This window comes from Anas platyrhynchos, chromosome 2 (assembly GCF_047663525.1).
Source record: "Anas platyrhynchos isolate ZD024472 breed Pekin duck chromosome 2, IASCAAS_PekinDuck_T2T, whole genome shotgun sequence".
NCBI classification, from domain to species: domain Eukaryota; kingdom Metazoa; phylum Chordata; class Aves; order Anseriformes; family Anatidae; genus Anas; species Anas platyrhynchos.
The window spans coordinates 115,554,261-115,574,134 of NC_092588.1; the positions used below are offsets into that span (position 1 = coordinate 115,554,261).

The 19,874-nt window shown below is 42.4% G+C and overlaps 1 protein-coding gene across 1 annotated transcript in view; it reads left to right on the forward strand.

Annotated features, from left to right (window-relative positions):
* The window catches only part of EAF1 (ELL associated factor 1), a 21,340-nt gene extending 8,576 nt beyond the window's left edge, over positions 1 to 12,764 (forward strand). Inside the window, exons 4-6 of the mRNA XM_027451134.3 lie at positions 1,819 to 1,985; positions 8,766 to 8,996; positions 11,045 to 12,764. Of these exons, the coding sequence (XP_027306935.1) occupies positions 1,819 to 1,985; positions 8,766 to 8,996; positions 11,045 to 11,091 (445 nt within the window). The 3' untranslated portion in view covers positions 11,092 to 12,764. The remainder of the gene's footprint in view (positions 1 to 1,818; positions 1,986 to 8,765; positions 8,997 to 11,044) is intronic.
* The last annotated feature ends 7,110 nt before the right edge of the window (positions 12,765 to 19,874 follow it).

A 19,874-nucleotide genomic window follows, 5' to 3' on the forward strand; every position in this document is an offset into this window, starting at 1 on the left:
CAAATGTCTCACAAAGAAGAAGCTCTTAAACAATTTTACAAATATGACACATTAAAAAAAAAAAATTACTGCAGTGTTGAGCTTTTAGCTGCTAAAGCTAATAGAAACGTGGGTTGCAGGTTGTCAAGAGTTGGCTGGAAGTTTGCCAAAAGCCACCTTGAATTAAAGGTAAATGGATTGTAACACTCTGATGAGTCACTGATGTGTAAACTCATCCATGTGGCATTCAGAGGCAAGGCATCTTGTCCAGTGGATATGAGCACATTATAAATGAGATGTGGAATGCCAACAATTTAAGTTCTGCTGGCTTTGTCTGGGTGAAGCTTAAGTCAGAAAGAAGCACAGAAATGCAAGGAGAACTTGGGCTCAATGGGGTATTTAGGATCCATTGAGTTTTGGCTCTGTCAAGGTTTAAAGTATTTCAACTTTTCTTAAGCAGAGGTAGGGTAGAAAAAAATGGAGACTTGTGTTTTGAGAAATGGTTATTTTTTTTAAACTGTTCGGTATTCTAGCTCAGAAGTGGCATTTTTTCATGGCTACTTTGATCTTTAACGACCTGTGGACACCCTGTGGGAGAAGAGTTATTAGTGTTAACATCCTGATTACATTCCCAGGGAAGTAATTGCACTTTTTCTACATAAAGGCTTCTGTAGTTCCAAGAGCATGATTAATACTGGAAACAATCTTTTGCTTTTATCTTTTTATCTTTCACAGGAGACAGTATATCCCCAGATCTCCACTTCTACTGTAAATGACTATGTAAAGCGTAGTAATGTGGTATCTAAAGGCAGCATTTCAATGATGAGGGAAGAGGTGGCTCTGTTTTTTGAGGTTGCATCTATCATTCAATGTGGCATGGAGAAAGAATCACAGAATCCTGAGAGATGCCTTAGTTAACACTAAATGTACTAGCTCAGGTAACCAGTAGTGGTTTAGCTGAAGTCCAAGAAGTTCCACATAGGCTAGTTTAACTTTTTTCTTGGCGAGATTATCTCACAGGCACAAAATTTCATATTACTGATCTGGGACCATCCTAGAAGCAAAACTGAGCTCTTAATGTCCAGCTGGTTCTGCACTATGCTATGTACAGACATATTCCCAAAGGCTTTATGACAAATACACTACATACTTTAAACCTCATTATGGTGTATCATAGAGGGACCTGAATACATTTTGTTTTGTTTTTCTTGCAAGGATAATTGACTGTTCTACAATCTGAATCACATCATTGATTCAGAAAAATGAAGAAGCACTTGAGTTGGATTGAACGGCTAGGCTAGACATTTTTCTGTGGAAGATTTTCCACTAAGGAAATATCTTAAACTGTTTTTTATCACTTTTATTCACTTGCAAGTGAATGAAAAATGGAGTAAATGCTTGCAAACTGATTGCTCCAGTCAGGTTGACCTCTAAGAGAGTTCAGTTTGAGACTGTACAATTGCAAGTGAGAAAATAGTTTCTTTTGCTAGGATAGTTTTAAGCAGGATTTTGTTTTGAGTGGATTTTTTTTATATATAGGTTGCTCATTGTTTTTTAACAATACAACTATTAATTGCTAAATTAAAGCCTTCATTGTCCTTCAGCTAGCGAGTTTGGCAACACTGAAAAACATCTGGGTTTGAAAATATATTTTGTAAGGATGCAGTATGTAGATTTGCTGTTGAGAACATGTTTTGCATACAGAAACCTGTCATTCACTGTTCAGCTTTATAAAGCAATGTTCAAAAGGAAGTCACACATCATGCATTAGCACGAGGATACTGAAAAAGCTGAACACGGTTGCACAGCCCTGCTGAATGTCTCTGGTTCTTGTTTCAGAGCAGAGGGTAGCAGTAAGATCCAAGCCCGAATAGAACAACAATCTGCCCGAGCCTCTCAACCTCCTTCACAGTTCAGAGCCCCAACCAAGCCAGCAACTGGACCTAAAACTTCTCCTTTGAAAGATAACCCTTCACCTGAGCCTCAACTGGATGACATTAAGAGAGGTAAAGAAGGGTTTGTAGTTTTCTGGGTTTTGGTCATCTTCCTTTCTTCTTTTTTTTTTTTTTTTTTTTTTTTTCAATAAAAACTAGGGCTTAGAATTTATACAAACACATTAGAACATTCAGGGATTCAAAGCTGGTACTTGGCAGCTGGTTTGTTGTCTTTATATCTCATTTTAAGTTATCTTAATGAATTATTTATTCTCTTCTGCCAGCATAGGTTTTTATGCTGCAATCTTCTCTGGCATGAGAGAGCTTCTTCCTTCCAGGTTATTGTCTCTCTTCTAAACTATCTGTTCTGAGAAGAAGACAATAGGTGTGGATTCAAAAGGTAGAAGCTAGGGCAGCTGAATGCTAAAAGGCTGAAAGGGTGTCTTAGGTAACAACAACAACAAATGCTGATCCAAGATCTCATCGGAGACCTGGAGTCTGTGTCATGCCAAGTAGTGCTAATAGGGGAGGGATGAGAGAGAAAACAACTGCACAGCTTCCATTACCACAACCACTCCTCTTTGGCTTTTATCACACCTGCCATTTAATTGTCCTTAAGAGCCTTGAAGAACTTCAAGGGATTATTGGCCCAACTCTGTCTCCTGCTCAAGCAATGCTTTGTTTCAGTGCTGTGCTGTGGGCAGGGCTCGCTTTCTTGGCCCAAGTCCTTCCTTTCCTGCTGGTGTGATACCTGGTTTTGCCGTGGTTAATACAGTCAGAATGGGGATAATTTTAAATTTAAGTTTTTATTTGGTTCTCTTGGATTTCTTGTCTGGTATCAGACAATTATTTTTTCTCAAGATTGTTCTTTCTGTCTAGTATTTTCTTTCTGGGTCTCTTCCCTTGTCCCATATAGCTATTTTTGCCTGCAGACTTAACCTATATTCATTTCCTATCCTATGGTAAGAGCTTAGGAGGTTTTGATGTTGTTTTTGTTTTGTTTTCAGTTCTTGGTAATCACTGGGTGACGCTTTTACAGCTAAGCTGTCTGTGTGTCTGTATAGGTGCTGACTGGTCTCACGCTTTCACAGCAGTAGTATTTGCAGTACCTGGATCTGGTCAGCAGACAGAATCGAAGTCAGAGACTTTGTTAGCTACAGTTACCTTAGCTACATTGCCATTTTTATTTTCCTTGCAATAGGTAAGGAGAAAGATATCAGGTTATATATCAACTTAAGAATTCAGTCAGTTGTGAATTTTAAATGTCTGTACTTGTGATGTATAATAAGCTACTTAACCATGTGGGCACTCTTTCACATACTTACAGCAATTTATAGAGGTCATGTTGTCACAACAGAATTTCTATATTTGTCTGGTGCAACGTCTGTTCTGCAATGACCATTTTCTAGTGGTCTAAAATAATAAGTCACGTTGTTTAAAACTGTTCTAGTGATTTTTTTTTCCACATGATTGTTTTTTATTGGGAAGTACTTCCAAATAACCTGTAGAGTTTGATTTCCAAAATCAAGCCAAACAACACCTGACTCATACTAAAAATAGGATGTTGAGTTGGCATTTCATAGAGAGTTCTTCAAGGTCCAAAAAGGAAGAAAGCAAAAATACCCAGGCAGTTTTCTTTCTGCTTATGGTATATATTATTTTTAACTTCTTAAGCACTCCTCAATTCTAAGCAATCCTCAAGCTTTTGGTACTCTTGAAAATAATCATTGATTATCCACAGTGTCAGCATTACTAAACAATTTATGTCGTGAGAAACTACTTGGGAAAGGTAGAACTAAAATGGCACCATTGTACAATGAAAATAATAAAACTTAAATTTAAAGCTGTGAGATAGTCTCTTCAGAACTTGAAAGTCTTTGGCAATAAAGCTGCACACTAAAGGAAAATTAGCAGGAGTGAAGACTATATTTTTTCCAACCAAGCAGTGGTTTTCCTTTTGGGTGAATTAGCTCCTTTCTATTAAAAATAAATAAACATATAGCTGAAATTCTCTGTTGTTTCTTCAATGGACACAGCACAGAACTTACAGTCCTCAGAGGAGGTGGTTAAAGGCATCTCTGTAGCACTATGGCACTCTTTTTGTTCCCAGTATGCCCTACTCAAGGATGTGGTAAGATGCATAGCCCTTGTGATGTTTAACAATGGTTTAAGCAAAACTCAGCTCAGGCTTTTGCTTACCTCCACTACCCTCAGCTGTGCGTTCCCACAGCTCCCCTTACAGATGAGCTGGGAAATGAACTTCCAGGTAGGTCAGTCCTCTCATCCATCCCGTTACACAGCTGTCCAAACAGCAGTGCTTGAGGAGGGAAGCAGAGCACGTGGGAGTTGAGCCAGTACTTTCCTCCGTGCAGGAGACCTTTGGGAGGCTGTCTCCAGGGTCCCACACTAGAAGAGTCTTTTCCTGTGCAAGCTTTTATATTGTCCTCCTGCTTGAAGGGAACAACAGAGAGGGTAAGAGCTTGTTTGTTCAAATACTTGGCTGCATATGATCAAGTTTCATTAAGTAGTGAATGTTTAGACACACACACCACAATACAGTCATTTATGTTCATGAAATTACTGGCATTTATCAGATATACTTGACCACAACAGAAATGTTTTTAATAACATTGACGTAATTTAAGTGTGCGGTACCTGAAACAACACCAAAATGTATTTCTGGTTTGGAAACTATAAATTCAGTGCTTAAAAACCTGAGCAGATCTTTTTTATTTAAAATGCAGCTGTAGTCCTGGAAGTATTATTCCACAGAACTGTATTTGTCTCTCAAGGACTTCTCAATCAAATTTGCACTTCACTGTAAAATACTGCATCTTCTAGCTGCCATCTCTGCATACTCAAAACGCCAGTATCGAGTTGATTTCTATCCACCCTGCATACCATTATTAACAGTGATTATTCTGCTATGAATGTACGGCCTCATTCTTCATAAAGCTGAGTGACTTTATTTCCAAAAGCCCTTGGTGTTCTTGCAGCCCAAGGTTAGGACTTCAGTTAAAAATCCTGCAGAGCCTTTTGGAGTTGAGAGAAGAGGCAAGAACACTTAGCCATGATTACTGAAAGAGATTAGGACATTTGATACAAAATACATAGAAAAAAGAGCCCTGTTGAGAAAGGCTGTTTTGTGTTTCTATGATGATTTCTGACCTTGAATTTTTTTCTTACTCTAAAACTGCACGGACTGCCAGTATAAGACAGTAAGCTGTTTTCTTTTCCTGAAAGAAAGCCTACAGTGCTATCATGAAATATGCAAAAGTTAAGGTTCCCGTGGCAATGTCAGGCTTTTCAGATTATGTAGACTCATTTAAAGTAAATGTACAAAAACAGACTGTATGAAAAGCTTTCTTCAAACTAACTATGGCACATCCTGAATCTTGTCATCTTTTAAGCCTTAAAGGTTCATCAACAAGGTGTTTGATCTTGCAGAGCGAAAAGTGATGTGAGTTTTTCATTGTTCAGCTTAGTTGTGCGTGTATGTGTATGTACATATACCCTATTTTAATTGGAGGCACCACAAGAAAGCATTTAGCCAAGGCTTCGATATCTGTAACTGCACTAAGTGTAACAGGCAAATTGGAAATGCAAAATCTGACAGTTTTAAAGTAATGTGTTCTTCCTGTAACGCTTTGGTGTCATTGTTGGCTTAACCATTGTCTTTGGCAGGGTGACACAAGGGATTTGAACAAACTTTCTTAGTGGTCCTGCTGGAGTTGTGCCTGAAACTTTCAATGATGCAGTAACTACCATAACACTTGTGGAAAGAATTATATTTTTCTCATCTGCCCATAGATTAGACATTCACAATTCTAGACTCAATGAGGCTTTTGACACGGTTTCCCATAGGATCCTACTGGACAAAATGTCCACCATACAGCTAAATAAAAACATCATATGATGGGTGAGCAGTTGGCTAAGGGGCAGGGCCCAAAGGGTTATGGTAAATGGGGCTGCATCAGGCTGGCGGGTGGTCACCAGTGGGGTCCCTCAAGGCTCCATTTTAGGGCCGGTACTTTTCAATATTTTTATAAACGATCTGGATGTAGGAATAGAAGGTATTTTGAGCAAGTTTGCTGATGACACCAAACTTGGAGGAGTTGTGGACTTGAATGAGGGTGGAAAGGCCTTGCAGAGGGATCTGGATAGGTTGGAGAGCTGGGCGATCACCAACCGCATGAAGTTCAATAAGAGCAAGTGCCGGGTCCTGCACCTGGGACGGGGAAACCCGGGCTGCACGTACAGACTGGGCAATGAGACGCTGGAGAGCAGCCTAGAAGAGAGGGATCTGGGGGTCGTGGTAGACAACAAGTTGAATATGAGCCAGCAGTGTGCCCTGGCAGCCAGGAGGGCCAACCGTGTCCTGGGGTGCATCAAGCACGGCATCGCTAGTAGGTCAAGGGAGGTGATTGTCCCGCTCTACTCTGCGCTGGTGCGGCCTCACCTCGAGTACTGTGTGCAGTTCTGGGCACCACAGTATAAAAAGGACATGAAACTGTTGGGGAGTGTCCAGAGGAGGGCTACGAAGATGGTGAAAGGCCTGGAGGGGAAGACGTACGAGGAACGGCTGAGGGCACTGGGCCTGTTCAGCCTGGAGAAGAGGAGGCTGAGGGGAGACCTCATCGCAGTCTACAACTTCGTCGTAAGGGGGTGTCGAGAGGCAGGAGACCTTTTCTCTATTAACACCAGTGACGCAGGAATGAGGTTAAGCTGAGGCAGGGGAAGTTTAGGCTTGACATCAGGAGGGGGTTCTTCACAGAGAGGGGGGTTGCACACTGGAACAGGCTCCCCAGGGAAGTGGTCACTGCACCGAGCCTGTCTGAATTTAAGAAGAGATTGGACTGTGCACTTAGTCACATGGTCTGAACTTTTGGGTAGACCTGTGCGGTGTCAGGAGTTGGACTTGATGATCCTTAAGGGTCCCTTCCAACTCAGGATATTCTATGATTCTATGATTCTATTTAAGAGACAAGACACCTGAAAGGAAGCGAAGGAACAGCCTCTGTGAGGTGAAAGTTGATTAGAAAATGGTGTCAGAACTGAGTTTTCATCCCTAACCACTGTCATGGACAACACCCTTGTGTACATATATATTACAAGGGAAAGAGCTATTTTTTCCCCATTTTCTTCTGTGACTTTCTTAGTCCTGAACTCAGAGAACGTTTATAATTTGAAATCTTAGCTATGGTTAGGCTGAGAGCAGTGCCTTACAAGTGCTCATTTGTATGTGTATCAGATTCCAGCCATGAAATGGATTTTTTAAGGCCTGCAAGGCTGTGTTGGGAGGGACAGAGGGAGAAAGGCATTACAGTACAAAATCGTATCTTCTGTTGGCCTAATCATATATTCTTCATCCCTCTTCCAGTAGTCTCTTATGTTATGTCTTAAGAGATGAAAGAGTAAGCTTTGCTTGGCATACTAATAAAGCACAAAAAACACAGGTGGCCTAGTCAGGGATCCAGCTTCAGGAAGTTAAGCTGGGGGAACAGCCCCACTATCCCTAAATACCCAGCCAGAGTTAGTCACATGGTTGTTCCTTTTCAATATGCCTCTAATTCAATATGCCTATAACATTTGAAATTGAGCTCTGAACTTTGAAATTGAAAAGTTGGAGGTTTAAAATTGGCAACTCTGAATAACTCACAAGCCTGATCGAAGGTGAATTTTGCCTGGTATCAGTTCCCCATTTGTTGGGTAGAGATGATAGTACATGTTTTGTCTTTCACTTCTTCCATTCTTGTCTCTTTGGGCTGTGGGTTCTCCAGGGCAAGCACTGAGTTCTCACAACGTGGATTTAGAGCTACTACCACAACGATGGGCTGGCTACGTTTTGTGTTTCTCATACTTTGTATGGCATGCGTGTGGATATGGTTCCCTCTTGGAAACCTGCCTAGGTGAACTGAGTCATTAGATACTTGACTTTTTGGGTGGATACAAAAAATGTCTTCTAATAGTATTTAGGACACTTGTAATGATGACAAGTTTAACAATGTGGATTGGTTTGGGGTGACTTACCTTAATGGCTGTTTGGTAACTGGTTGTTCAGCCAGCATCAACTCTTGCCGATGAGGCTGTCATGGTATTCCCCTATTTCTTTGCACTGGCAACCCTAAAGTGAGGTGTGGCTGACTTGAATGACTTCCCAGTTTCAGAATAGTCTGTTTTTCCTGGCTACTTGCAAGCTCTGTAGCAGGTTAGGGTACTGTTACTAGTCCAACATGTGAATATTCTCATGTATTCTCATCTGCTGCACTGCAGAGTTTATCTGGTGTTTTTTATCTGTTTCTCAGGTTTGATTAGAGTGAGTTGTGTGCCTTTGTGCTGGAGCAGTTTCATACATTATCTTAAGGCAGTTTCCGTTGTGGCCTCTCTCTCTCATTGCATTTTCCAAAAGCCTAAATGTCAGTGATGTCTAACAGAATTTAAATTCCTGCATGTTTAAAAGTTTGTTTGTTTTGTTTTGTTTTGTTTTTTAATAAAAGAAGGGCTTGCTGTTGGCCTGTAAAATTTGATCAGAAAATTTATTTACTTTGTATGTAGAGCATATAACTTGTGGAAAATAATGAAGCAGGAAGCACTTTCATAAGTGTAAAGTGTATAGATATTAAGTGAAGGTGTTTATAATACTATCTTTGCTGCTCTTTAAATTCAGCTGCAACAATTAGGTTGAAAAGTTGTCAGGATTTCTTGTTTTTCCTTCCTGACTCTCTCTTTCATGTGAGGTATTTTGATGTGATAAATTATGCTCAAGAAAACTCTTGCATTTTCACATTCTTTGCCCAGATTCCATGGGGCCCTATTCATGGTTTCAACCAGATGAATGTCCTTTTCTTTCAGAGCTGAGAGCAGAGGTTGAAATTATCGAGCAGATGAGCAGCAGCAGTGGAAGCAGCTCATCGGATTCAGAAAGCTCATCGGGGAGCGAAGATGAAAGCTCCAGCAGTGAGGGGGAAGAGCCAGCACATGTTTCCCCTTCCCAGCCACCTCACCAGCAGTATAACAACAGGAATGCTGTTGCTAACGGCACCAGCAGGCCACAAGGAAGCAATCAGCTCATGAACACGCTCCGTAAGTAAATCCTTGCATCCTATCGCTGCTGAAGCTGCTTGAGAGCACTCATTTTCTTAGCACGTTAAGCGAACTCTGTGAAGTACAGCTGGTTGAACAGTAGTCCCATGGAGGTGTGCTGGCCAAAATAGGTGGACAGATTTTTTGAACAGAAGGCTGAGACCTATCTGAAGGTGTGGAGATTGCTTCAGTCTGGTTTAGAGCCCGTGGGCATCAATGTGATGGCCCACATCGGCCATGCTGAGCCTTGATTTAGGCCTCCAGCTGGAAAGAGTGGGTAGCAGAGCATCAGTGCAGGGGATATCCAGAGTAAGAGGCTGCAGGAGCCTTGAGTCACTTGCTGCACAGGCTTTGTATCCAACATCCAGAATGCATATGGGGCTCTGGAGGATGGGAATCACTTTAGTGTGAAAACACAGATTAGGTATAAATAGTGGGATTGCCACATGTGTCAGTGAAAGGCCTGTGGAGAATTGTGAATGACACAGGGCTATCCTGTGATCACAAATGCACGGTCTCTTTGTCTTTGCTATTAGCAGTGTTGCTTTGTCAGAGGATTTGCTCTATACTGTGCTGGTTTCAGTTGTGTTTTCATGAATACCACGTTTTGGATATTTTGAATGTTTGCCAAGTACTCACTTAAAAACATCACAGCTCTAATGTTTGAAGGCACTGAATCACTACAAACTCACTCCATCATTTAAAAAGTATTTCTGTCATATTGGACTCTCCCTGGGCAGATGGTATACATCTGTGTTGCTCTTCCCTTCTGCTAGATCAGGTTCAGTGCATTTATATGAAACTAGAGCTTAGTTATCATAAATTTTTCTTAATTCCTCCTGAGGCATTTCTGAGTACATCTCTTGGCATCCACACACAGTGAACTGGTGGAGTTTAAATGCAGATAAATACAGGGTTTCCAGCTTCAAGAAGACAAGTTTGATGTTATATAGACAATACTGAAAAGGCCTGCTGGAAAACTGGAGAGGCCAGTCAGTGTTTCTGTCAGTACTGTATGCTAGAGGAGACCCTTGGGTGAATTACAAAGTTCAGCAGTGTCAGTGGGACTCTTTTCATGTCCCTGTTTCTGAGTGTGAGCTGCCCCTGCCCTGCTTCTTTTGGCCATGACTACAATACTGCATAGGTCACTAAATTTCGAGAAACCTTTGACCGCAGGAGGATTTGGGAGCTGTTGAGGTAGCTACTTTTCTTTTCAGGCAGTGATTTCTGCCTGACCTTGAGTATTCAAGTCACTGGTAACCTTAAACCAAATTTCCCCAAGAGGGGAAAGGAGATCAAGAAATCCAAGGCACAGCTGTTGCATACCTGCTCTGTGTTTGAGGCAGGGTCAGGGGAGAGCACTCAAGGGGCTAGGTTTGGTTACCAGCATACAAACGTGATTATTGCACCCTTTTACCTCCTCTTCGTCCCCAAATCACAGATGCTCTGCAGGATGGGCTCTGAGACTGGAGGTTTGCTCCACATCAGTCCTCTCTGCACTTTGGAGGGGTGCCCTTGGCCTTCCTTCACCTTCACACCCTGTGTCAGCTCAGTTCAGCCAGCAGCCTTGAGTTGCAATAGCTTTAACATTCCTGCTGCCTTATTGACACACGGAGGCCTTGCCTTGGCTACCCAATCCTCCTTAAAACAACAACAGCAACAAAATCTATTTTAATTGGGTCGAGAAGGCCAGGGAATTCCCCAGTGCCTCGTCCTGGAGCCATGCACAGGAGCTTGGCCGGGTGGAGGCTGTGAACTCCTCCTGCAGCTGCTAGTGAGGGGAGCTCTGCCCTCCCGTGGGGAGCAGCCTTGGTGGCTGTGGAGCCAAGGAGGCTCCGTCTGGCCTGGATCAGGCCATGATGCAGCTCTTGGTGCTCTTGGGCATGGAGAGCAATTCCATTAGACTGAGATGATGCTAGCATTCAGTTCTTGTGTTCTTACTTAAATCTTCCAGCGTGCATGTTGACTGTTCTTTGGTTTCATTGCAGTGAAATGTGAATTAACGCCTACCTGCGCCTTGTGTTTTGTTGTTTTCTTGTTTTCCAAAGGAAATGACTTGCAGTTGAGCGAGTCTGGGAGCGACAGCGATGACTAGAGGCTGAGCTTTTGCTGTTTTATACATGGAAGAACTAATTTACCTTGAAGTGATCAAATTGCTTACGAGCGGATCTGGCACAGGAACAGTTCCACGTGTGGAATTTGAGTAGAAGGAATGTATAACCCTGCAAAATATTGGATGTCGAGGGCTGTTTTACTTTGTGAATCAAGTGTATATTTTGTCCATATTCTTATTCTTTAAAAGCTTTAAATAGCTATGTACAATAGGTAAGCCAATATATGGCGCTATGTTCTGGTCTGTTCATCATCTGTAAGCTTTAATGTGTAACTTCATCATGTCATCTAAAAATTTCTTGTCTGTAGAAGATATTCAGAAGATAATCAGCCCAGTGTGTCTTCAGGGATAGGGGAGGGGGGCGAGGGGGTTGTATATAGGGTGAGCATGAGTCAACAGTGAGATTTAAGAAAATAATGATAAGAATTCAGGAGCTATAGTGTGCACTGAAGTGGGACTGTTATAAATTATGTTTCAACACTAAGTTGATTTGTTTGATTTGGGACTTTTCTAATGTGTTTTTATTGCTATTTATGATTGATTTAATGGACATGCTTTTAAACAGTTGGAAAGGAGAAATCACAAAACCATGTTTGTCACAAACCTTGCTGCACCAGTGCCTTATAAGCAGTTTTTTTAAACAGAGCTTCAATTCCTGCCATCTTTTGTATGGGGAGCAATACTGAAGCCCCTTCAGATTGCTTTTTCAGAGAAGAGCTATATTTCATGTACAGGCCAACTGCACTCTGAGGGCAGTTACTCCAGTAAGATAAAGGATCTACATCACTCACCTGAACACACCGAACAGGAACCAAATCAGCATTTTCTCATGCAACTGAAGCATCTCATTTAATCCAGACCTTCAGACCTACATCTTCAGAAATACATAGGAGCCTGTTTTGCCCGTGAAATTGCAAGGTCACAGATACAAGATATTGGACTTAATGAAATTGTAGGACCACGGCCATGTTTGCAGTTTCCTAGAGGATGCAGAAAGAAGAGATGCCTAAGCAACTGTGCAACGGCAGAAGTCTCTCTCCCACCACAGTTGTCCAGGTAGACTTTAGTCCGTATCGTTTGTTGGATGTGATCTCCGTGCTTGGCAGGATTACACAGAACAAGAAATATTTGCCTACGATGAAATTCACCCCTGTTTAAGGGGGTTTAAAGGGTGCTTAGCTGGATTATCATTAACTTATTTTTTTGCTCCAATGGAAAATGAGTGCCACGGGCAGCCTCTTAAGGTTGAACACAAGGCTGACTTTTCAAGCCCAAATTAAGTAACATAGGCCAAGTGACGCCACAGTTGTGGTGTAATCCGGGGGAACGTGAAGCTGAATTGGATGCCTCTCCATTCTTATGTGTCTGCTTTGCACTGCTTTTGTCCGTCTGATCATTTGCGTTTTAACTCCTGTTTCTTTAATGAGGAAAAGAAATGGGAAACTTTCGTTTTTTTTTAAGGTATTGAAGAGCAGGGGGACATTGGAAGGGAGATTTTATTAAATGGTTTATTTTTTTTGCATTCGATACATATTTAGGCATATTTTTGCATTATTGTACATACAGTTAAAAATACTTCTTTTTTTAAAGTGTTTTATGATGTGGGTACATATTTTAACATACAATTACGAAATATACTTGATGTAAAACCACAATTGATCTCTTTTGAGTTTTATTTTTTGTTGTTGTGCTGTTTTTTTCCCCGTTCCTTCTCTGAGAGTAAAAGTGCTGTGCTCTGACAAGCTTGTACCACTCTGGGATTTTACACTTCGGTGCAGGACATGTGCATGGTAGTTGGCGGCCTAATTAATGCTATTACTGCTCCTGACTTCCCAGCTTAAGATTTGAATGAGCAGGGAGGCGTTTCTGTTACCATTTCCCCATTACTGAAGCTTATTGCTGAGTTCTGCTGACGTTATTACTTGTGGCTAAATGGAAAAGCAGCAGCGTAACGTTTTCATTGCTTCCTTCACTGGCTTCACATGCACTCTGATTGCCAGGACACGTCATAGGAAGTTCACTAATTCTGTGTAAATAAAATATATGGAATATTCTTAAGAGAATAAGACAACACTAGGCTACATTGATTCAAGTCACCACATGAGTTATGGTTTAAATCAGCAAGTGGGCAAGCTTTATTCACACAGGAAGTTTCTGCCTTGTTTGTACTTGAGGTCATGTTTCCCTGCTCTCCCACCCCAAAAGATTTCTTCCTTTCCACATCTGTTGGTCACCAAATGAACCAATTTGTGTGAGACTGCGTACTGCTTCTAAAGGGCATTTGGTCATCTTTCGTGCTCCCTGGAGAGGCATCATGTCAGGGGGTGGCCAACCTCTGGTTTGTGAGCTCTTCAGACACATGTTGCTCACCCGGGCTCTGACATGGGGCTGGTGAGTAATGTGGTGTCCTGCAGCCTGTTTGTGGGCGTAAGCAAGCCAGTCCTTGTGTGTGACCAGCCCGTCCTTTCCTTGCCACTCTGGTACGAGTGCCTCCTGGCATCTCCTCCCCGAGAAGCTTTCTGGGATCTCTGCCCTTCTCACAGGTACGTGGTGTGTGTTTGGTGAAGGCCAGCCATGTGGAGACCAGAAGGCAACTCATAGAGACACAAAGTCTGGCTACCTCAGTTATGTTTTTCTTAACAAATATAAGTGTGGAATAAAGCCATTGCCAGCCTGAAGTTTTGACTGGGGGCTCCTGAAGTTTGATGTTTTGTATGCTGAGAAATTGTAAATGTTACTTTGTTATTCGTGATTTGCAGCGAGTTCTATTCAGATGGAAATGGGAATTGAAATAACTTGCAGAAAAGCAGTTATTTGGCATTCTTTTAATTAGTTGACTGGCAGTATCTTTAACGTGCTGGAGAAATAAATTGACTAAAATATGTTTTGATAAAAACCTCTTAATGAAACAAGGTGTTCCTGAGTTTCTGGTACCTTCTAGTCCTGCAGGATTTTAGCACTAGCAGATCTTAACCACCTTAGGCTAATTTTTTTTTTTACACACAAAGTAGGAACACTTTTTATATGCCAATTAGCTTAAATGGGAATAAACAGTGCATATGGAATGCAATTATCAGAATGAACTGAAACTAAGTAAATATTTCACATTGAAGGGAAAGCTGCCTGCTGGCTGCGGTGAGGTTAGTGGCTCAGGACAGCTTCGGTTTCTGATGGTTTCTTCTTCAGAGACTTGACTTCCCTTAAAGCTTCACCAGCAAACACAGCTTGCTGATGATTTCTCCCATAATTAGAATTGCTTTTGTATTAATAGTCAATAATGACTTAAAGTGGTTCAATTAGACTGTCATAATTTACAATATAATTACTATTTTTCTTTAGTATTAAAGGTTGGCTTCCAAGGGGGCAACTTCAGTCATGTCATCCATCTCAGATGCCCTAAAATATGATCATACCAGCACCCAACCTCATGCTTGAAGCTTCAGGCATGGGCAGAAAGACAAAACATGTCCCAGGCCCCAGCTGAGAGCCATGAGTTTGCAAGAACATGCAGCATCACCCTTGCTCCTTCCACCAGAGCATTTGGCTGTGCCGATTTTGTTGAGGAGGCAGACTGATGGGAGAAGGTCAGTTTTGCTGAGTGTTGGTTAGAATAGCTCTAAGCTTCACAAATGGGTGATACACCTAATCTGAAGATATTTTGCCCAGCTTGATTTGCACAATTTGCTTTATCACAGACTGGCCATGTGCCTGTTTATAGTTATGTATAAAATTACTTTGCTCTGCAAAGCTTTATAATCATTTTTTCCCCCTCCTTCAAAGTCCATTTATTTGAATAAAAATGAAGTTCAACAATCCATGCGCGCTTTTATTTTATTTTATTTTTAATTTGGAAGCTAAAAAGAAATGTAGCCTGGAATTACTTGTAATGGAGAACACTTATTTTCAGTAATTGCCTGTGCTTCATTGTTCAGCGTGTTGTGCGTTTCCTGCTAGCAGCTGAGTCATGGAGTTCGCAAGGATAACGCAGCTGCCGAGTTGCCATCTTGATGGGATGAAGGCTTGTGCTAGCAACTTTGAGGGTCTCGTGTTCAGCTCGTAACAATGAATGATTAACATTAAACCTGGCTATTTAGTTTTTTTTTACACACACAAATGCATAAATAGGAAAGGAAAAAGGGAAGTGTTGTTGCTTGCCTTAAAAACAGAAGCTGAGATGTTGGGGAGCCATTGGGATGGGCATAGAAATGTAAAGTAGCTGAACGTCAGTGCACATTGTACACCCAGATCCTGTTCTCAGGAGATAAGCTGACTGAATCCTAGCTGTGGTTTACGTGAGAAGGGTGGGCATATAAATTGAAAGGCATCTGTTTAGCTGTTTCTTCCTATTCCAGCTGCTTATACTCCCTTTCCTTGTTTTGTAATTCCATTATTTCTAGCACGTGTGCTTTCTGCAGCCAAAGTCCAGCAGGAATTTTACAGGAAAAGTTGAAGGATGTTGAAGTGTTACCAATGCATTTAGCTGCATTTACCCTTGCTCTAAATTAAATGTGCATGACCAAGACCTCATGAATGGACCCATCTTCCTTTCCTGTGTTGGCTTTGCCCTTATGAGGACTAAACGCTGTTACGCTGGACAACCACCAAAAAAGTGACAAAGTATGAGGGGGAAATACCTAAAGATGCTGTTGCTTATTATAGAGGGTGCTCTCTAGCTGAGCATCATGGTTGAAAATAAAACTCATTACTAATACTGTGCTGTGGCTGGGAGGAGAGAAGTTTGGAAAAAGTCATTAAAAATACCTTGCTAAGGGCATTTGCACTTCGTAGTAGCTTTGAGGGTAGTACTCAGGAGCCTGCATCTCCTGGCCTCGTGGCATCATGAGCAAAGCCTGGGTACGATTTGGAAACAGCAGGTTAGGAGCATATTGACACTCACAGAAACATGGGTTTCCAATTCGCTTGGACACTCCTGAACATCTCACTCCGTGTCTCTTGAGAAATGTTTCCATTCGGAAAATTGATTTGGATGTATTTCCTCTGTGATTTAATTCTCCTGAACTTCCGCAAAAACAGGGCTTTCTGAAGGGTGGAGTGTAGAAATGCACTAAATATAATGTTGATTCATGCGTGAACCTTGCATGAAAATTTTGACCTGAATTTCTTTCCAGACCAGCTAGCTTTGTGGTAGGTCTCTACATGAAAACCTTTGAGGCACTGCTGTACAGGACCTGGGCTGAAGGAAAGCTTTCCCTGTACACTGCAAATATAATATAACATCCACTTCTGTGCAGCCCCAGCCAGCCTCTGAACTCTGCCATTGCCCCTTTGTAACTTGGGGCTTGGCTTTTTCCTCCACAGCTCCAATACTTCCTTAGCATTTTCCTACTGCCGCACTTTATAATCATTAACAAAAACAACCAAATATATGCTCAGAAAACAGCTACCAAATACCATCGCGAGCAGCACATTCGGGTCAGTCAGGGGATTGTCATGGTCTGTTGTCCTGGCTTCTGTCAGGCTCTGGCCATACAAGACCTGGGCACTCATCATGCCTAAAAAACCACCACAGGTGGCCAAAATTTTGTAAGCATATAGGTAAAGCATCTTTGTCTTTTGCATAAATCTGAAAGAATTAATCTGTGCAGTAAACCAGAGTTACCACAGAGCTGGTTTTTGGAAGGGACTGCTCTGAGGGTCAGGTTCAATCGGTATCTTTTCCCACAGCAGAAACTGGTGCTCTCCTTTGCCTTAAGACAAGACACAGATTGAACCTGACCTGCTACTGAGGCTGGAAGCAGGATCACATATAAACTGGTGTCAACAAGACTAAAAAGCCCCTAATTAAACATTAGCCAGTCAAGATAGCAGGTTTGGTGGTTGGTTAATCCAGCCCGTCCACTCGCTTCCCAAATGCCCAAAGAGATTTTGAGGTGCAGTAAATATCCCATAGCTGTGCCTGCGTTAGCAAGTCTCACTGCCCGGGAGTGGAACCATAATGCAGAAGGGTGCTGAGTTTACACTGCTCACACCGAGAGGAATCACACCTTTCACCTGAGAGGAATCCACTTCGTGTGCCCTCTCCGTGATGCAAACCAAAGCACGGCAAGTGGGGATGATTGGGGCATTCACTGGGTGAGAGCTCTGCTGACCTGAGCTGAACACTAATGTGGAGGCACCCTCTGTGAGCTGGCCCCCTTCCAGCTTCTCTGCAAAAATACCAGAATAAGGAGCACGTTAAGAAATACTGCTTAATCCCAGGAGCATAACGTTAAGCTTTATAGCTAGGGCATTAGTATATGAATCATGCTGAATAATAGCACACCATCAACGAGCTGAGAAGCTCATATTTCCATGAATGTTAAGGCATGAACAGCGTTCCTATGTTGAACCCACAAATAAATCTCCAGCTGACGGTTAAGTAAGGCGTGAAGTGACCGTGGCAAATCAAAAGGCAGAGCTAGGACCAGGCTGCAGGTTTTCTCACCCAACGCCAGCCTCATGCGCCTTGCCATCAGCACAGGGCTGGCCCACACAGGACAGTTTCCAAACAGAGTTAAGTTCCCAAACATGCCCGACTCAGAGAAGAGCTTTCAATTGCAGATAAATTATGGATGGTTTTTGCTTTTAGCAGCTGAGGCTACGTTGTGGGGGGACACAACTTCCTTTTCCATGGGGTGTGATGTCTTCATTTGGCTAAATTTAACGGCAGTCACTGCTGGTACTCAGTTTTCCATCGTTCTTCCCCTAAAGCAAGTGACCGTGCCCCCGATGTTATTTCTAGCATCGCTGTGACCCTGCTGGCAGAGCAACAGCAACCCAAGTTTGGACAAGGTCTGGGCCAGCATCTGTGCTTGGGAGGAGACCCTCAGGGTACAACGTGCCAGATCCTGCTGTATCTGTGTCAGTTCACACCAGTGCTCATATCGGTATCTTTTTTTTTTTTTCCCTCCGTAGACAATGCAGCCGATTTTCCTCTGCTTCTGCCAGCCTTTACAAGGAAAATAAATCTCTGTAGTTAAAATCACAAGTCCTCGTAAAAAACTGCTTGTGCCCAGAAAGCTAAGTGTCGGAGCTTGCCTGAAGCTTAGGAAGAAGTGGCATCTTTTTCAATAAATTTACATCTCTAAATAGATGATAAGTGTTGAATCAATTTCCATATGTTTAAAATAGCAGAGCATTAAGTATTCTGGCACTTCAAGCAATCAACTAATTTGGGACTATTATGAGAATATCTTTTATACTAGTGGAGCAATTCATCTGAAAAACAGGGACAGCATGCATCTCTGTGCCCTTTTGATATCATAAAGGACAGCAAATCGACAAGAAATCCTATTTGTTTGCCTGAGGAGGTTACAGTGTCTTATGACATTCGGGTCTTTGCAAAATCAACTTCCAGCTCTTCACAAAGTGAGAGAGAGCAAGACAAGATGCAAGGACAGAGGCTGTCCAGGGCTCTCCGCCTGGTTTCTCCCATCCCTGCCTCCAGGCTGGGACGGATCTCTGGCCACATCCAGCTGGCTGTGTGCTGACCCTCAGCCTGAAACAAAGCTCAGCACTTTGTTCCTACTGTCACGTTCATGTATGAGATGACAGTCATAGTGTCACGAGCATTAAATGCATAAAGCCAGTGCTTCGGAAAGTTTCAAGGAAAATGAATGCCTTTAAAATCGGCTGGTGTTTTTTACCACGGTGCTGCTGGTCTGGATGTCAAGGGCAGCAGAGCCTTGAAAACTGCCTGCCTGCAGGGCTAGGAAGATAACAGTGCATCACATTGCATTCTCCCTCACACTTAGCACACCATCTTTCTAGTCCCAAAAAACAGGGGCTTGGATGAGGACAGATTTGGGGTTGTTTGATGACTTTTTTCATTTAAGTTCTTGTCCTGGAAAAGGCGATCCCACGGGGGAGAGCTGCTAACTAGCAAGTGGATTGTTCTTGCCCAGATCTTCTTCACTATTTACGTGTTGATTTCTTACTGCCAAAGCAATAAGAAGTTCAGCCACTGACTTCAAAAGGGGGATGTCCAGACTCACGGGAGCAGCAGGATCTTAATTCTTACAGCTTTTTAGCTAACGTTTTTGGGTAGTTTAAAACTTAATTGGGAAACCGTGCATTTCTAATTCACCTTCCCTCCACAACAGCTTCTTGGCTTGGATCACTCTTCACAGTTTTCTTGCTCTTTCCTCGACTCCATTTACCATGGTGATGGGATAAGGAAAGAAAATCACAAATCCCTGTCTAGATGCTCTGGAAAGCTGGGCATCCTCAGGAGCAGGAAAACCAGGTGGGAAAAAAAATCACAAGGCACCATCCAGGGATTTTTCACTTTCTGCCTCAATGTTGGCTGTCGCTGCTAGGTGCTCACCATCTAAAAATCAGTCTCTTGGGCAATACTCAGCTTGAGGCCCTGGAAGACCCATTGCACTGCTGTGGTGAGACATTTAATGCTCTTACAAACGTGTGTTTGTGATGGTGGATGAGACTCTGGACATAGAAAAACCATGTTGAGAATGAGCTTGTAGCAGCAACAGTAAGAAACTTTTTGTTTTTCAAGCTCCGTGGCGTGAACAAAGTCTGTGAGGGGTTGGCCATGAGCCCTAATGGGACCAGCCTCCCTTACCAACTTTTTTTCCCCAAGGGATTTTCTTTTTTGGAGTTAGGGCAGCAGTCTTTCCTTAAGAGACCAATCTGCAGAGGCAGCGTAAAGATGTACGAGAACGATCTGACACAGCACAGCAATTACGGGTCCCATCTCTAATAATTTACTGGAGCTCGCCCTACTGCCCTTTCTGCATTTAGACCGG